Consider the following 18,292-nt stretch of genomic DNA (forward strand, 5'->3'; position numbering starts at 1 on the left):
GGACTCTGGTGATGGTATTTTTAGCCTCCAGCTCAGTAATCCAGGATAATCTCATCATGAGATCCTTAATTGCACCTGCTAAGACTTTACCCTGTGAGGTAATGTTCACAGCTCTGGAAAACCCACGAGTGTTTTGTGTGGATGTAAGGGTCAGGGAAGGGGAAGACACAGATGCTTCAATGATACCCACCCTTTCTTCGGAGCGTCTGAAGGGTATTTATCACAGCAACAGGAGAGTGACTACAACAGAGGCTTATCTAGCTGATGGTTCTAGACCTGAAGTCTAGGGACATCCTGGACCAAGGAAGCAGGCACAGGCGGAGAGGTCAGCCAACTACATCCTTTGGATTTGTGCCGACTCTGGAGATTATGACCTAATCTAAGCCAGTCGCAAGCATCTTGTCCTCCTGATCCAACGATCTCCTGAAGGTCACCCCTCTTAGCACGGCTGTCATGGCTGTTGTCTTAACACGAGAAAGGAACATTCTGACGACACACCTCAGAAGGGAAGGTGGAAGAGCATTAAAACACACCGTAGAACAGAATCCGGCCACAGACACTACCTGCCTAATTTCACTGAGCTCAGACTCAGCATTGCTGACTTTCCCTTGAGGACGTGGGATGGGGCAGCCAGCCCAGATCAATGCTTACTGGCAAGAAGGAGTCTGGGCAGTGATTTGTACTTTAAATTGTTAGATTATCAGTAAGCTACACTAGGGGTGATTTAATAATATGCTATAGGCCCTGCACAAAGCCAGAGCTTTCTGTATGCTACCTTGTATAATCGTACCTGGCGTCCTGTCCACAGTATATGAAAGAAGAAACAGAGGTTAGAAAAAGTAAACCACTGGACCAGTGAGATGTCTCAGTGGGTAAAAGCTTTGCCACCTGATGGAAAATGAAGTCCCCCTAGTGACCTGACTTCAAACCCCAGAATCCATATAGTGGAAGGAGAGAACTTACTCTTCAACGCAAGCTTTCCTCTGACTGCCACTCATGGCACACACACACACACACACACACACACACACACACACACACACACACAGAGAGAGAGAGAGAGAGAGAGAGAGAGAGAGAGAGAGAGAGAGAGAGAGAGAGGGAGGTGAGATTCAACACAGGTTATTGGGATTAGCGCCTAGGCCCTGGCTGCCCTAACAGTCTAGGCTTGCCACTTGGCTTCAGGAAGCCATTTTAAGAGACACATTAATGATGTAAAGCAGAAAACAGGTTTGTCAATGTGGCCACGTCGAGATGAATTAAGAGGCCACAGGTATGCATAAGTAACCAATCTCAGATGAGTTGTCTGTCCTAATATTGACCCATCATAATCTCTGTCTCAATTCCTCCTACAAGGTAGTCTGACAAGCTGTAAGAACTGTGCAAACTCTCTTTCCAGATGATGAGTTTCACTTCTGCCTGGCACCAGCCTTTTCTTCTCAGAATGAGACTCCAGGAGAAAATGCGAAGTTCTTGGGGACCAATGTGTCAATAGTCTTATAGCCAGAGACAGGCACAAGAATATCATCTGGGTGGCTGATGGGTAGACCCAGTCTCTGGGTCTTCCTGTAGAAAGTTGTAGAGTATTCCAGGATTGTTTATCACCCTCTGGAGACCCTCATTTTCTTTGTTCTATCCCAAAGTTGGGAATGTGCAGGCCAGAGATGAATGGCAGTTCCCAGAGGGATTTGGAATGGAAACTGCCCTCCATGGAGCCTCTGACACATGTTGATCTCCTCCCTTCTCTCCCTCTCCTTGTCCTTCTCTCCTCCCTTCCTCCTTCCTCCCTGTGCGTGAGTGTGTTTGTGTGTGTGTGTGTTCATGCATGTGGGGTGTGTGTGTATGTGTGTGTGTTCATGCATGTGGGGTGTGTGTGTGTGTGTGTGTGTGCATGTGTGTACATGTGTGTTCGTGGCCTTATGCATGCCGGCAGCTGTATCTCTTAATCCTCCTGTGTTTTCATCAGCTCAGCGGGTCAGAGGTCCAGGTGATGGGTGAGTCTCCTCTTTCATCCCGTACTAGGCTCTCCTCACCTGTGACATTGTACTGCTGTTTCACAGAAGAGGAAGTGGCCTCCTCATTAGAAAGCAGATAAAACCTGTGTGGAAGCTGGGACATTAAGCCTGCCCTTGCCCTTGACCTCAGGACGCAGCATGGGGCAGAGGCAGATATTGACAGACAGGCACCCATGCCTGTTAAGCCTTCCTGGTCTTTCTCTTTTGGCATCTCTCCATCCATCCATCCGTCCGTCCATCCATCCATCCGTCCATCCATCCATCCATCTGTCCTTCACCTGGTAATGACATGCGTCCTCCCATGGGAATATGCTGACACCGATTTCTTTACAGTGTGTGCTTGCACGTGTTTAGCTATTGTGGGCACGCTCAGAGGCCCAAGGCTGATGTTGGGAACGATCCTTAGCCACCCTTCACCTCATTTGGCGAAACAGGGCCTCTCAGTCAGATGTCGAGTCCCCCTTCTGGCTCATCTCAGTAGCCAGCCTGCTCGGAGGATCTTGCCTTTGCCTTTCAAGGCTTGAGTCGTACACGGACTGCCATCCCCACAAACACGCAGAATATGTTGGGATCCAGGAGTCTGAATGTTGATCCTCATACTTGGGAGGCAAGTGACACTGACTTGTAACATGAGTTTCCATGCTTTATCTATTCTGAGACACATTTCCCCCACATTTAAATAATCTCTGAAACTAGGACGTGTCTTCTAACCAAAGGTAACATATAACCAAGGGTGTTTCTTCTTTCAAGCTGTGATGTAGATCAACTGGGTTGGGCTAATGGTTATTTTTACAGCTCACCCTCATACCAGATTTGCTACCTCCCCTACATCTCACCCCTGCATCCTCTCTTCTGAGACCAGCATCTGTGCTGGCCTGTGTGACTCACCTCCTGTGTCATTTTCTCAGACAGGAGTATCCCAAAAGTGAGGCTGACTTGAGTCACAGTATCTGCAGCCCTCAGCTTGTTCTCCCTAGTATGACCTCTCGTTTCTTCTTCTTCTTCTTCTTCTTCTTCTTCTTCTTCTTCTTCTTCTTCTTCTTCTTCTTCTTCTTCTTCTTCTTCTTCTTCTTATCTTATCAATAATCTTATGGCCTCTTGGGAGTTAAGATGGAAGATTATGTTTTAAGATTTGTGGCTTCAGCTAGTTATTTATTCCCTTGAGTCTGCCGCTAGGAGTCTAATCCCCCCCATCACTTCAGATGAGCTCAGCCTAATTTAAGGTCTGCACAAATGGAGCTCCCATTTCTAAGCTGGGAGTGGGGTGGGCTGGCTCCTTAATTCTTGTACTTTTTTTGTCTCCACTCCGAAGTGGATTGGTCATGAAGTAATTGCTATGGCCTTGTTAGAGCAGAAATTGAATTGACCTGAGGTATAAAAGGTTGAGATGATTATGTAGACACCACAGTCATTCCCAGAAAGCATGTGGCTTCCTGATAACTTTTGCTAGAAGCTATTTCCCCTTAAGGCTGTATCCTCATGGATTTCACCTTACCTGAAATTATAGTAAAAGAAAAACAAACGTATCTTGAAGAGCCCCGGGATGGCAAGAAAAATATCAATGCCACAGCCAGGGAGAGAAAAATAAGGACAGAGATTCCACGCATGGATACCTGGACCCCAACGGGGTCTGTGGGAAGGAAGCAGAAGCCTGGCGTTCATAGGAGTAGTCTCACAGAGAAAAGGGAATGTGTGAGAGCACTGGTAGGCTAGGATACCTGCTAGAACAGGCTCAGGAACTCCAATCGGTTGCTCCGCTGTCTGTCTTTCATTTGGTGGTGACTCCACTGCCTGGACTGTTTCCTCTGTCCTCTGCTTCCTGCAAGGAAGATGGCACTTGAGAAAGAATGAGCATCTGCACCTGGACTCTCAGTCACTGTTAGCCTGCATCTGTAACTGTGACTAAACACTTGAGATCAAGCAGATTAAAAAAGGAAAGCTTATTTTGGCCAGAGCTGTCAGAGATTCAGACCATGGCTGAATGGTCCTATTGCCTTGGGTCTGTAACAGCATAGTACACTCCAGCATATGAGCTGTGACAAAGATGACTGCTGGCCTCATGGTTGGGTACAAGAGAAAGGACATACCTGACATCCAACAATCCCTTTTAATAGCAGTCCTCATAATCTTAAAACCTCTCACCTCTTAAAGGTGTCAGTGCAATTCTCCTGTGAAAACAAACAAACAAACAAACAAACAAGCAAAAAACAAATAAAAAACATTGCAAACCTTAATAAAGCAAGGGCATCTTGAAAATTTTGACCTCTGTATATTAAAAGAGTGTTTCTTTCCACCTCTGGGGACTGGGGGTGTTTGCTGTGTTAGTGGCAGAGGTGTCCTGGGCAGTTGCTCTCTGGAGCTCTTGGTTGGAAGTAGGGAGGACCATGAGATAGCACCTCAAGCAGAGATGTCACCCTGGGCCAACATAAGGACACTGTGGTGTTTGTACTCAGTCAGGTGGGTCACTTTCAATGTTTGTTTCCCTGAAGACAAAGGGTAGACAAGGTAACTGCCTCCTAGGGCCTTGACGGATCCAAGACAGCAGAGGTGAGAAATGGTGACTCAGAGGGCAGTCTGCCTCTGTAGTTATCTGCTTAGTTCCAAGGTTGGAGACCGGCTCCCTGGAACCATCATGGGTGGAGAGCCAGGCCCAGCCAGCCAGTCTGCTAGTTCTGCTTAGCCTCAGCAAACTCAGAGCTTCCTACGTGCCTCTCCTCCCCCTCACAAAGGCTTGACAGCCACTGGTTTGGGGATCACTAGCAGAGGTACCTATGGTGTGGATTAAAGTCCATTGCTGGTGCCTCAGTGGCAGGAACTGCATAGCTTCCATGCTGAGAACTGTCCACTTACACTCCACCAAAGATGCCGTTGGCCCCACCCCTGAGAAAGCCTTTTGAGAACAGGGACAGGGGATTCTGCTGCTTACATTACCAGCAGTTGGGCAGAACCTGGCAATGAGAGGACTGTCTTTGAGTCCAGGTCCAGCAGAGCCCAGAGGTGACTCCATCTACCTTAGTGACCCGGAAGCCATGGTAGTATGTGTTGGGTGACCTATGGCCACCCACCTCACCACACCACCACCATTCTACTTGGCTGTGGCTCTTCATTTGAGTGGGGTAGGGCTTGGTAAAGCAAAGAAACAAGCTGTCAGCTAGATGTGTTCAGACCCAGGCTGTGCTCTCAACCAGTTAGTTCAGAACTGCAGATCTAGACGTTCAGGTACCCAAGGCTCAGCTCCCCACCTGGAAAACCAAGACACTGGTTCTTCATTGTAGGGCTTGGAGAATAGGCTTAGCCCCAGCAGCCTCTGGGTTTCACATCTCCAGAACCTCCATGCACTGAATAATACCTCTCATTTTTAAAAAGATTTATTTATGTGTTCTGCATATATGCCTGCAGGCCAGAAGAGGGCATCAGATCCCATTACAGATGGTTGTGAGCCACCATGTGGTTGCTGGGACTTGAACTCAGAACCTCTGGAAGAGCAGCCAGGGCTCTCAACCGCTGAGCCATCTCTCCAGCCCCCGAATAATATCTCTCATTAAGGTCTAAGTCAAGACTTTGATTCTCATAAATGTCCACAGAAGCACTGAACAAGGTCTGTTCTGGTCAGGCCTGGCCTTCATTTCCAGACCCCGGATTGAGATGACCAGCTGACTACATGTTAGCATACATGCGTTTGTGTTTCTGAGTCTTATACGCACCCTCATGTTCAATGAGCAGAGGCTGTCTATGGCTCTCTGGATGAAGATGTCTACCTCTCCCGGAATCTTTCTCTGGTATCTAGGTCCGGTTCCTGGTCACTCCTGGCTTTTGAAGCTCCTGACCAGACTCATTGCTGCACAGTGAGAGGAAAGGAAACCAAGTGAGTCCAGCCCTGTGGGAAGCAGCGCTGGCTATCCACACTGACAGGTGGATGGGAAATTGTCTATTAGCCCCTCAGGTGTGAGGCCCTGAGCCGGATGCTTTTAGCATCCCCTGGGCCTCTCCAGAAGAGCGTGGGTCAGGAGCACCCAGAAGTCAGTACTCAGGTGCATCAAGGCAGGCAGCAGTGAAGAGCTTCCGGTCATCAAGATTTCAAGAGGCCGACATTGGTTTTACCGCCTCTTCCGTCCCTCCTCTTTTCTTCTTTTTAAAAGTACTTTGGTCCTAAATGACCACAGTGGCTGTTATGCGAGGTGGAACGTGAAGAGTGAAGAGTCATGCGGTGTGAGACTGTGATAAGTGTCCCCCGAGATCCTGCCTTTATCTGAACATGGCAGGCAGGGTGTGGCTGAGTCTCTTATTCTCTGCCCACCTCTATTCTGGGTAACAGCAGCAAGGCCACAGGCACTGCCTCCTTCATTTGTGGGAGTCTACAAGGATGGAGGATAGGTGAGTGTGGGCTCTGATGGTGGGCGCAAGGCTTGCAGCCTGTGCCTGTGGTTGGCCTTGCCCATAGCTGACCTGGAGGGTGGGGCAAGGCTGGGATTGCAAGCAGCTGAGCCAATGGTAGTGGTGACCTGGAGCGTGAGGGCAGCTCATGGCTGTTCAGGCTCTGCATGCCAGGGAGATAACCATCTGTCCTATGTGGAGACGCCCGTGAAGTGGCAGGAGACGGTCGCCCACCTTTCAAGCCACACCGAACTTAATCGTTAGGTTTTAGCAATGTCTGACTATGTGGGCTCCTATCTGTTTTTCTTGTGGCTGCTCAGTTCTTTCCAGCCTCAGGGAGCCAGTGCACCCTCCAGGGACCATGGCTCTTAGTGAGCCAGAGAGGAAAACGCCCTCGGCAGTGACTTGCAGCACAGCTCTACCCCCAGCCTCCTAGAGCCTAGAGTGGAGGGTGGAAGAAAGTCCTGGCTACACAGGGAGGGGCGTGCAGGAGTCCAGGGCTTCCTGAGGGAGACAAGTTGGGGTAAAGGGGCTTTTAAAAAGTGAGAGGGTTGTGGAGAGTGGTGTGGGTATCACCTGCTCCTTGGGCTCCCGGGGTCAGTGTTGCACGTGACTTGGACTTGTTTGGCAGAATGTAGGCTATCTGGGTGTGAGCTCCGATGCTATGTCTGAGACTTTCAGTAAGTGCCCGTGGCCAGTCTTGCTCAGAGCTGATCTGGGAAGAGGCAGGGCAGGGCTCTAAGGTAGCTGAGCCTATGGCAGTGGTACCCAGCAGAAGGACAGATCATGACTATTCAGGCTGTGTGTACCCAACATAAGACTGACTGGATGCTCTGGTCCAGAGATACCCCACCGAAGTGGCAGGAGATCTGCTGGAGTTTGTCCCAGACTGGCCTTAGGGGCCATCCCCTGGGTTGTAGTTTAGGAGGCTGTGACCTATCCTCAGGGCATCTGTTGCCTTTCCCTGTAAGGAGCGTCTGTGCAGTGAGCTCCCCTCTGGCCTGGTCAACTTGGATCTACTTTGTTGACCTGACCCTACTTCTCAGTACATCGTTTGTCCCATGTCTGCTTAGTTAGTTAGCTTTTATTCAGCACCTACCTTAGACCAGCCCCGTGCAACTCCTTAAACAGAAAAGTCACCAAAATCAACTCCTTCTGCTTGCTAGGAGCTCTGGGTAAAAGCTGTTGCTGTTGGGTTAAAAGAAGAATGAAAAAAGCTAAGAGAAAATGAGTGACAGCTAAAGGTTGGACAGACTCCCCTGAGAGATGGTCCCTGGGTGTCAGGAGGGGGTAAAGAGGAAGGGGTGTTCCTGGAAGGCTCCACTGTCCCCAGAGAGTCTGTCAATGAATTGTGAGAAGCTCAGAGCATGATGGGAAGGGGGTGGGGCAGGCACTGAATGTCACCTCACGGTGTGATTTTATTATATTGGTGGCCTCCCTAAAGGGGGAGGAGTTGAGAGAGGGGAGAGAAACTGGCCATACCACGCTTAGTTGGGGGCCTGTCAATGAGTTTGAGTTCAACACAGAGGGGGCATGCAATTGGTTTTAACACTTGATCTTAGCCAAAAGGCCGAGAAGCGATGCAATTGGTTTTAAAAAGCAAGTGCGTAATTATAGTTTGATACTTGGCAAGGGTGAGAGAAAGGAACGTCTGCCATTTTTGTAGCAGGATCCCAATTTGACTAAGTTTTGACTGAAAGAACAGGAATTAAAGATGCCAGTTTGGTGCCCCTGTGGAAGAGCACTGGGTTTCAGCAGGACCATGGCAGGCAGGGGCCAGTTTGCAATTTTGGGACAGAGACTCCATTAGGCAGTTGGACAGTGGTTAGGAAACAAGAAGGGTTATACAGGCCACTCCCCACCCCACCTACCACCCCCACTGAAGGCTAAGACAAAGAGACATAAAACTAGAAGGTCTCTGTGGCTGAAATCCACAGGGTGAGGAGAGGCAGGAGTCAAGGTTGGCTCTGGTATACTTGGGGGCAGAGAGAAAGGGGCCTAGCATAGGCACAGCCATGCCATGGTATGAGCTAACCAAAGCCACACTCCATTGAGCAGGCTGACATTAACGTTAAAACTGCAAAGGCTTTTTAGCATTTTTGTGTCTGAGTGCACAGACTGGAATCTCCTGTGAGACTCTCGGTACCTTCATGAGGGCCCAGTGGCATACTTAAAGTGGGTGGCCCTGGGTACCATGCGTTGGCTCTCTGAGTCATCTAGAACTCTTGGGGTGTCAAATGTCCCTTCTCCCCAACTTGAGTGCGATAGCCCTTCCACATTGCCTGCAGCCAAGTCGATAGGGCATTTTCTTGATTAATGACTAATGTGGGAGGGCCCAGCATTGTTAGCCCTGGGCTGGTGGCTCTGGGTTGTATAAGGCTGAACAAGCCATTAAGCAAGCTACTGAGCAGTGTCCCTCCATGGCCTCTGTCAGGTTCCTGCTTCCAGGTTCCTGCCTTGAGTTCCTGCAGTGACTTCCCTCAGTTGCTTTTGGACTTGGTGTTTTTGTCACAGCAGTAGAAATCCCAGATGAGACAGGGGAGCTCTTGAGGTGAGGCATGTACTGGAAAACCACGAGAGCTGGTGCTGCCCAGAGTGCCCTGGCCCAGGCAAAGCCATCTTTAAACTGTGCCGATCTCCTGCCTGCTCCAGCCCAGTGCAGCCTGACTCTGTAGTTTGTGCTTAAGCAGAGTTGTCACCCCAGGGTAGTTGTTTACAGGTAACTAGTAAGAACTGTAGGGCCATGTCACTCCAATCAGGGGTGACACTATGACCCCAGGCACAGAGCTGGGCCGATGAGACAGGGGTTATGCTGTTCACACGAGAGACAGAGGACTGCCTCCTTGTCAGTTCTGGGGTGAATTCTTCACTGTGTATAGGATATTATTCAGACCCCAGCATTTCAAATCTTGTGAGTTCTGACCTCTGAGGAATTTCAGCAGCTCCATCATGGGGTCAGCCATGAAGTCAGGGTCATGGAGGGCACAATGGTGGCTATGATCCTGTTGTAGCTAAAATAATTAGTAAATGAAAGCTGTTTAGCAGTCACCAGCAGGTACTAGACATGCTAAACACAACCTGGCTTTGGAAACACTCCTAGTCCCTGAGGTAGCAAGATGAACTTCAAGTCTGGCCTTAAAGGCTGCAGAGTACTGAGATGTAAAACTCCAGGCCCACTAAGTGGGCTGCAGAGGGGCCTGTCTCAGTGAGCACAGGCATGTGAACCCCCAAATCCATTCTCCTTACTCCTCATTGAGAGGCCAAGCTCCAGATAGCCCGTTCTCCACCATCAGGACAGGGAATGAAGAGACATGAACTTCAGCCATGAGTGGGGCACATAGGGGAGGTTGACTCTGGATGAGACACCAAAGCACCTGGGGACTGGGTAACAGGACATCCAGGTGAAAGTAAAAGCTCTCAGACACACACACACACACACACACACACACACACACACACACCACACACACACATACACATACACACACATACACACACATACACATACCACACATACACATACACACACATACACACACACACATACACACACACAAACACATACACACATATACACACATACACACACAAACACATACACACACAAACACATACACACACATAACACACACATACACATACACACATACACACACAAACACATACACACACATAACACACACATACACATACACACACATACACACACACCACACACACAAACACACACACACCACACACACCACACATGCACACACCACACACACATGCACATACACACACATACACATACACACACATACACACACAAACACACACACAAACAGACACACATTCACACACACAAACACACACACAAACAGACACACATTCACACACACATACACACACAAACACACACATACACACACATACACACACCACACACATACACAAACACACACAGACACACGTACACACACACCACACACACAAACACACACACATACACACACCCCCCCCACACAAACACACACAAACACACACAAACACACACAAACACACACAAACACACACAAACACACACCCACCACACACACACACACACACACACACACACACACACTGCTTACCAATCTTCATTGACCCCTGAGTTTTACAGTGTCTTCCCCATGTCTATTGAATGTCAGTGACTTTCCCCTCTAGATGATCCCACCCACCCAGTCCTAGCTGGGTCCATTCCTTCCTTGAATTCTATGTGAAGTTCTTTCCAGTGCAAGGCTCTCCCATCTTCCTGGGGTGTGGTATCCTTCAGGCTGTTTCTGTCTCTGGGGAGTGATCCTCAGATTTCTCACACTAGCACCAGTGAGTACAGTGGCCGTCAGTAGGGTGCTTTGAGGGGACCTGGGCAGGAGTTCTATTTCCTGGTATCGTACTCTGCTTCTCCCACTCTCAGAACAACTGTAGTGGCTGCCACAGGTTCCTCCTCCTCCTCATCTTCCTCTTCCTCTTCCTCCCTTCCCTCTCTCCCTCCCCTCTTCGGTTTCCCGGATTTTCTCACCTCTTCCTTTTCTCCTCCTACTATCTTCCTCATCTCTTCCTCCTCCCCACTTCCTTCTCCCTCCACCTCTCTCCTCTTCACCTCAGGCCTTCCCTTTTCCCCTCCTTCTTCTCGGACTTCCTTGTCTCCTTCCTTTCCTCCCTCCTTCCTTAGCCTGCAACCAGCAGTGCTGTCTTAAAATAATCTTGATTCCAGCTATAAAGGCTAGAGTCTTCTTAGCCTGTTAGTAGTCATGATTAGCCTTAAACACTCTTTTCCAGATCATTTCTAAGTGGGTCCCGGCATCCATGGACAAGCCAGGTGAAGAGCCTCACCTGACTTCGCAGGTAATCAGTGTGGCTGAGGTACTGATGTCTGCACTTTCGTTTGGCAGTTCCCACCCGGCTGTGTGAAGCGTGGCTGTGCCAGCCCTCCTAGTTGTGAAGACCTGGCACTGAGGACAGAGACTGGACAGGCCTGGTTCATCCTACTGGTAAGTGATGGATGACTTTTGGAGGCCATGAAGGAAGTTTACTGAGGGCGATAGTCTAGACGTTAATGGTTTTGCTCTGAACTCCTGTATCTGACTTGGAGATATACAGACTATTGTTAGTACGACCCACCCAGTCCCATCCTTAGGTGTGCTGGAGCCCTCTGCAGCACCAGAGACACTGACTCCAGAAGAACCATCTGTCAGACAACCAGTGCTCTATCCCCCTTTACCAGCTGTTCCCGTTGGTGGGAAGTCCTTTCTTAGGCCTGTCTGCAGTCCCCCTCTGCCAATTGGCTCCCAGACCAGAAAACTAGCCTAAGCTCTCTTCCTACAAGGTGGCTTGCTATGTGTTTGGGGGCAGTAGGAAGGAGCAGAGGAGTGAGGGCCTGAGCTAGACAGGGTTCCAGGTGAGTAAATGCTGCCCATGAGGTCGTATGTAGGTTAGGTGGCTTCTCAGTGAATACCCACCAATAGAGAGGGCCTGGGTATAAAAATCATGATGGAGAATAGAAGTTGCCTGGAACCACAATCTCATTTTGCCAAAGAATCACATGCCAAAGGTAACAAGACTGTCCTGTGGACATCTATGGGTGGGACGAAGACTTGATCACAGCTGCCATGAACCAGGCCCTGTCTTAAGTACACACACACACACACACACACACACACACACACACACACACACACACACACACACACAGAGTTTGCTATCCTTTAACTGTTGGCTTGGTACAGTTAAGTGAATTGGCCAAAGACCACAGGGCTTCTAAGCGGTATTGCTGAGTTTGAACCCAGGGGGTTTTGTTTCAACATTGCTGCCTTACCCACTAAGCCATCTGCAGGCAACTGGTCATCACCAGTACTGTGGAAGGGAGCAGCACAAGGGATGCCTTACTTCACAGAGTCTCTGTCCCGTGGGGGCAGAGTTAGCCACCCTTATGGACGCACATCTAGAACCAGAGGGCAGCCAGTTGTGGCAGGGCAGTTATGGGCCAGTGCTTTTCTGTTGAACAGAATGGACTGAAGTCAGGAGGCCTCAGGACCTGCTGTGCTGGGCCACATCATCTCCAGCCCAGGGATGCAGAAAGCTTGGTGCTTCTGGAACTGGTGACTTAGAGTTCTACAAGGATGTGTGTTAGGATATAGGTAGTCATATATCCATGCTCACACCAGGGTATGCACAGGGTGGGGCTGCTTGGTTCTATTTCAAAAACACCCAAGGTTTGGGGCTTTGAAGGTGCTGTGGAGATTGGTACCAGGTAGAGCAGTGGCAGCAGAATGGGGAGGAGCCATGGGAGGACTTCTGGCCACATGAAACAGGGCTGCCCCATCCGTGTCTTCATGGCTGTGTCCTCTGCACCTGTCTTCCCATTCTTTCTTACCACAAAGTTCCAGGATGAGCTGGACGGGAGCAGAGTGGAGGCACAGTGTTCATCACTAACTCCTAGGGATGGGGAGCCAGGAAGTCCCCTTCCACCATGACACCCAGATCTATGTGGATCTATCTGCCTCCAACTTTCACAACCATGAATGGTCTGGGCTAGAAGGGAGCCCAGAGGTCGTTCTGCTCACCGCTCAATGAGAGATGGATGAGATGAGGCAGAGAGGGAAAGAGAGCCACTGAACACACGCAGGTGTCAAGGGACAGAGCTGTTCAAAGTACAGGCCCTGACTTCCAGTCGAGACCTGCTCACCCGAAATGGCCCCCAGCTGCAGACCTCTCTTCTCCATTTAGAATATATGTGAGGCCCTGGACAGCTATGCACAGGCCCCATACAAGATCATAAACTTATTTAAAGTGCTGAGTTTTTTTGGTTTGGGCGTTTTTTGTTTTCTTTTTACTTTTTTCCGTAACTCAACTGTGAGAGTCTCAAGCTTGAACTTTGTAGATGAACTTGGCTTAGAGAAGCCCAAAGGCAGATACCCTTGACTTAGATGGAAGGGACCCTGTATTTGAATGTCCCCAAGTACTCCTCATTTGACCTGCACACTGCCAAATCTGCTTTAGAACTTTAAGAGATTTTTCCCTCCTCCCTCCTCCCTCCTCCCTCCTCCCTCCTCCCTCCTCCCTCCTCCCTCCTCCCTCCTCCCTCCTCCTCCCCCTCCTCCTCCTCTCTCCCCCTCCTCCTCCTCTCTCCCCCTCCTCCTCCTCCTCCCCCTCCTCCTCCTCTTCCTCCTCCTCCCCCCCCTCCTCCTCCTCCTCATTCTTTCTTGACCTCCAGCCTCTTGTCCTCCATCTTTAATGTTGTCAGACATCTGCTCAACAGGACCGCCAGGTGGCGCCTGCTACTTTTGAGGACAGAGTATCACTTAGCACAGGCTGGACCTGAACTCTGTATGTAGCCAATGACTTTGATTCCTGAGTCTCCTGTTTCTCTCTCCTGAGTGCTGGGATTGCAGGCATGTGCCACCATACCCTGTTTTATGTGGTGTGGAGCAGGCCAGGCAAGTACTCTACTAACTGAGCTGTGTCCCCTGTTCCTGGCGGAAGTGTTCTTCTGTGAATTTCTGGACCATAAGCTTTTGAGGAGGCCTACAAAAAGAAAAGGGTATTTATATGATTTGTTTGGGATGCTGGACACAGATGCCAGACATGGCCTAGATGTGCTAGGCAAGTACTTTTTGCTCTTAACTACACCCCAGCCCATTACAGCCCACTACACCATTCTACTAAAGTACTCATGGATCAGAATAGCTCCTGCCTGACTCTGTGAGGGCTCAACACAGAAAGAGCCGGGAAGGTCTGCAGGCCATGTTTATACTCCACCTAGGAAGTCTCCCCTGACGTGCCAGTGGGACCAATTAGACTGGACACCTGCCGCACAGAACCTGATGGTGCATTAGCAGTCCCTATGGGTCATCAGCCTGCCTTCCCACTTGGAAATAGCCACAGGACATGGTGAATCACACCACCCTTTGCCTTAGCAAGCAGCTGGCCCACTGGGAGCTCACCCTGTCCTTCTTCTACAGGGTTCCGGGAGTGGACTGAAGCCTTAGCAGGAGCATGAGTGAGGACACGGTCCCCGAGGCAGCCTCACCGCCACCCTCTCAGGGGCAGCACTACTTTGACCGGTTCTCTGAGGATGACCCTGAATACTTGCGACTTCGCAACCGTGCAGCTGACCTGCGACAAGACTTCAACCTGATGGAGCAGAAGAAACGGGTCACCATGATCCTGCAGAGCCCTGTGAGTGGGCAGGGCAGGGAGGGCTGGTTTCCCAGAGACTCAAAAGACCAGTGGCTCTGGCTCTCATCCCTCACCAGGGTCTTGGCAGTTTAGGCTGTGTGGGTGTTTGATTCCCTCCCTGTCTTAGGGTTTTACTGCTGTGAGCAGACACTATGACCAAGGCAATTCTTATAAATGATATTTAATTGGGGCTGGCTTACAGGCTCAGAGGTTCAGTCCATTATCATCCAGGTGGGAACATGGCAGCATCCAGGCAGGCATGGTGCAGGAGGGTTCTACATCTTCATCTGAAGGCTGCTAGCAAAGACCGACTTCCAGGCAGCTAGGATGGGGGTCTTAAAGCCCACACCCACAGTGACACACCTACTCCAACAGGACCACACCATCATTAGTGCCACTCCCTACGACTATCATGCACAAACCACCACACTCTCTAATACTGGTCAAGGGCAAGCCCAGGAATATGCACGAATTCTGAAAGTGGCAGAGAGACACGCCCGCTGACCTGGTTTCCTGTGCTCCATTTAGGCTTTGGTTATCAGTCCTCTTTTCCTGCAACAGGCAACAGATAGGACCATGTGAGCTGGAGGAAGGGTTGCCATGGGGCTGGCCTAGGGTTCCCTTTGCTGAGTAGCATGGAGTATCTGCTCACTGTAGAGTGAGTAGCACCTGAATGTCCAGCCAGGGTTGAGGAAGGGGGACAGGGGCCAGCCTGAACTAGATGCTCCTGAGTCTCCAGACCAGGGTGGGTTCGGGCCTGTCTCACAGGATCTCAGAGCTCATTCCCAGGTAGGCAGTGCACTGAAAAGATGGATGGCTGAGGAGGTAAGAGTGCTGCTGACCCTTGTGTGGGGAAGAAGAACAAGGGAGAAGCAGTGAGAAAAAGGAGGATAGCACTTGGGGCTCTGTAGGACACAGGCTGGGAAGTCCAGGGAGGGAAGTGGCTTCTCAGGGGCCTTTGGAACAGCACATCCCATGGTCTGTGGGCAGTTTTCACCAGGAGCAAGCAGACTGCTCAGAAGGACAGGAATGAGCCTCGGGCCTTCCTGGCACACGTCAGGGGCCTAGAGGAACACAGCAAATACTTAAAGGCCTTAGGGTCAGGTAACCTTAGACACCCAGAGGGAGGGGTGGCAGAATAGAGCATCTCCAGCCATGGGTAGTGAGTGAGGCAGGATATGGGGATGCAGGACCCCTGGTTCTTTCCCGCCATTCCTAGGCTCCTCAGTTCCCTGTTCCTCTCACGCTTCCTCTTGCCACTTGGCCAGCAAGACCAGAAATTCAGCTCCAAGTAGGATGAAAACCTGAGCTTAGCATAGGACACAGTGTCAGGCACTGCAGAGGTCCTCCACTCCTTCTCCCTCTCCTCCTAATCTATCAGTAAGAATACAGATGTGTGAGAAGGGCCCTGGGTGTGCTAACGGGGAGGGAGGGGCATACTCGCTCATTCAGTTAATTCCCTCTAAAGTCAAGTCCTGCCCATGACTGGTATAGCCTTGGCCATTGCTTATATAGGAGGGAGCTGGAATCTGGGCTAGCTCCACAGGAAAGGGGGCTCTAGGTTCTCTACAAGAGTCTTCCTGAATACTTACCCAGCAAACTGGGGAGGCACCTGGGGCCCTAGTGAATCTGCATCTGGGGATCCCTCAGGGTCCTGGGCCCTTACTGAAGAGCTGGAAGAGCAGCCCCCTGGACCCTTGCAGGAGCAGTGTTCCTGTGAAGGAGCTGAAGGAAGGGAGTGGGTGGAGATCGTGCCCTGTGCAGAGCTCAGCAACCAGCCCCTTGGGACTTGCTGTGCACTCAGCTCCTAGGGACCTACACAGTCCTCAGTTTTGCAAGGAGCTGGGCACCAATCCCTGGGGACCTGTGGGGCCTCACCCTTTTGTGAGGGTCTGCTGGGCCCTCGGCCCTCCATGAGAACCAGGAGCACCAACCCCTTCTGCTGCAGTCTTTCAGGGAGGAGCTGGAAGGCCTCATCCAGGAACAGATGAAGAAGGGTAACAACTCCTCCAACATCTGGGCCCTCCGACAGATCGCGGACTTCATGGCCAGCACCTCCCACGCAGTCTTCCCAGCTTCCTCCATGAGTACGTGGGTGCCTGGGTGTCTGCCAGGAGCAGAGGAAGGGGGCTGTGGTAGGGAAGGGAGGAGAAAGCACCAGAAGCAGCTTGGTTGCTAGGCAATGGCCAAGCTGCAGTTGCATTAGCAGGTCTGAGCAAAGAGATGCCTGGTCTACTTCTGATGTTGTTGTGAATTAAAGGCCCGAGGGAGAATCGTTCATGATGCCAGGGATGGGGAGGGTGGAGGTAATTCAGGGGACCAGCCAGGGTGATCACCTCTGAGCAGTGAGAGGAGCTACGACTATGTGTGGGCTCCCTTCCCGGACTGTGCAGCCATGCCCACAGCCTGGAAGCTGCACGTGACTCATGTGTATAGGGTGATGGCCACAACTAAGGAAACATTTGAGAAAGAGAAGCCAAAACCCACTTGGTTGTATTTTGAGAACTCCAAGATCACTCTCAGCAATATTTTGATGTATCTTTTAAACTTTTTTGTTTGATATAGACAGATTATGGAAAGTAAGAATAAGACATATTTTAATGGTATATCAAACAAATTTTTGCATCATAAATAGGGTTCTGCATTAATGTTTGTGGACGCGTGCTGATGAATCAATCATTCCTTACTGGAGTTTTAGATTGTGCTCATGTCTTCACTATTATGAATCACAGTGTGGTAGGCATCCTGGTAAATTAATTTGATGCTACATGCACAACTGTCTTCTGAAGATAAATTGTAAGAATGGCTGGGAGGATGCAAATATGAGTTTGGAGGCATCGTGCATAGTGTAGATTCTGTCCCTTCACCATCCTGGAGGAAGATTTGCCAGCTTGCTCTCAACAGAGTGAGGTGGATGTGACCCTTCCTCCATCTTGTCTCAGTCTGTTGGTTACTGCTCCCCCCTGCCCCCTGAAACAGACTCTACCTAAGCCTTCATCTGTGCTTTTCTTTATAGCAAAATGCTTGTCCCCATACTTGGCCAATTTTTCTATTAGTATGTTGTGAGTAGGCTTATTCAATCTTTATAAATTAATGCTATTTCCCTACGATCTGTCAAAAATATTACAGTCATTTTTCAATTTCTCTTTTGTCTTTTAACTTTGTTCATAGCACTTGTTATGTTGTAGAACACATTGTTACAGAACAGAGCCTCTGTTGTTTTTCCTTTGTGATTTCCATGTTGGCCACGTGCCTAGACAATAGGTCAAAGGACTGTAGTCACCAATTCATCTTAATCTCTGTGCAAATTTATTCTATAAAGTAATTTTGGAGTTATTTTGTCAAGCTCTATTCTCCTCCACTTTAAAATCATCCTTTTAGGATTGTGATTGGAATTGCATTGGTATTGATTTGGTAGAGGAGTTGGAATTCTTTATTTTTATTTTAGAATATAGCTTCCATGGGGGAAGTGTGCATGGTTGGCTCTGGAATACTCTACCCAGTGTGTAGGAGATAGTTTAAAAAATATTTTCAAGAACTGATTTTGAATATACAGAAACAAGGTATGCTTTATGCTAGCTCTGTGATTCCCACCCAGAATGCTTCTAGTTGTTTTCATATGATCTGACTACGTCTTAATCCAGGGGCTTAGCTGTCATAAATGAATCTTTATTCAACTTCTTCATGAATATATGTGCACATAT

At 49.6% G+C, this 18,292-nt stretch overlaps 1 protein-coding gene across 3 annotated transcripts in view; it reads left to right on the forward strand.

Annotated features, from left to right (window-relative positions):
- Window positions 1-18,292, forward strand: part of Add2 (adducin 2) — a 99,532-nt gene that overhangs the window by 46,927 nt on the left and 34,313 nt on the right. For 2 of the 3 annotated variants that reach the window (NM_001109880.1, NM_012491.2), the window contains 4 exon segments: window positions 6,336-6,389; window positions 11,303-11,401; window positions 14,372-14,588; window positions 16,537-16,675. In NM_001109880.1, the coding sequence (NP_001103350.1) occupies window positions 14,406-14,588; window positions 16,537-16,675 (322 nt within the window). In that variant the 5' untranslated portion in view covers window positions 6,336-6,389; window positions 11,303-11,401; window positions 14,372-14,405. 3 annotated transcript variants of the gene reach the window in all.

Source organism: Rattus norvegicus, chromosome 4, assembly GCF_021556685.1.
Source record: "Rattus norvegicus strain SHRSP/BbbUtx chromosome 4, alternate assembly SHRSP_T2T, whole genome shotgun sequence".
Classification (NCBI taxonomy): Eukaryota; Metazoa; Chordata; class Mammalia; order Rodentia; family Muridae; genus Rattus; species Rattus norvegicus.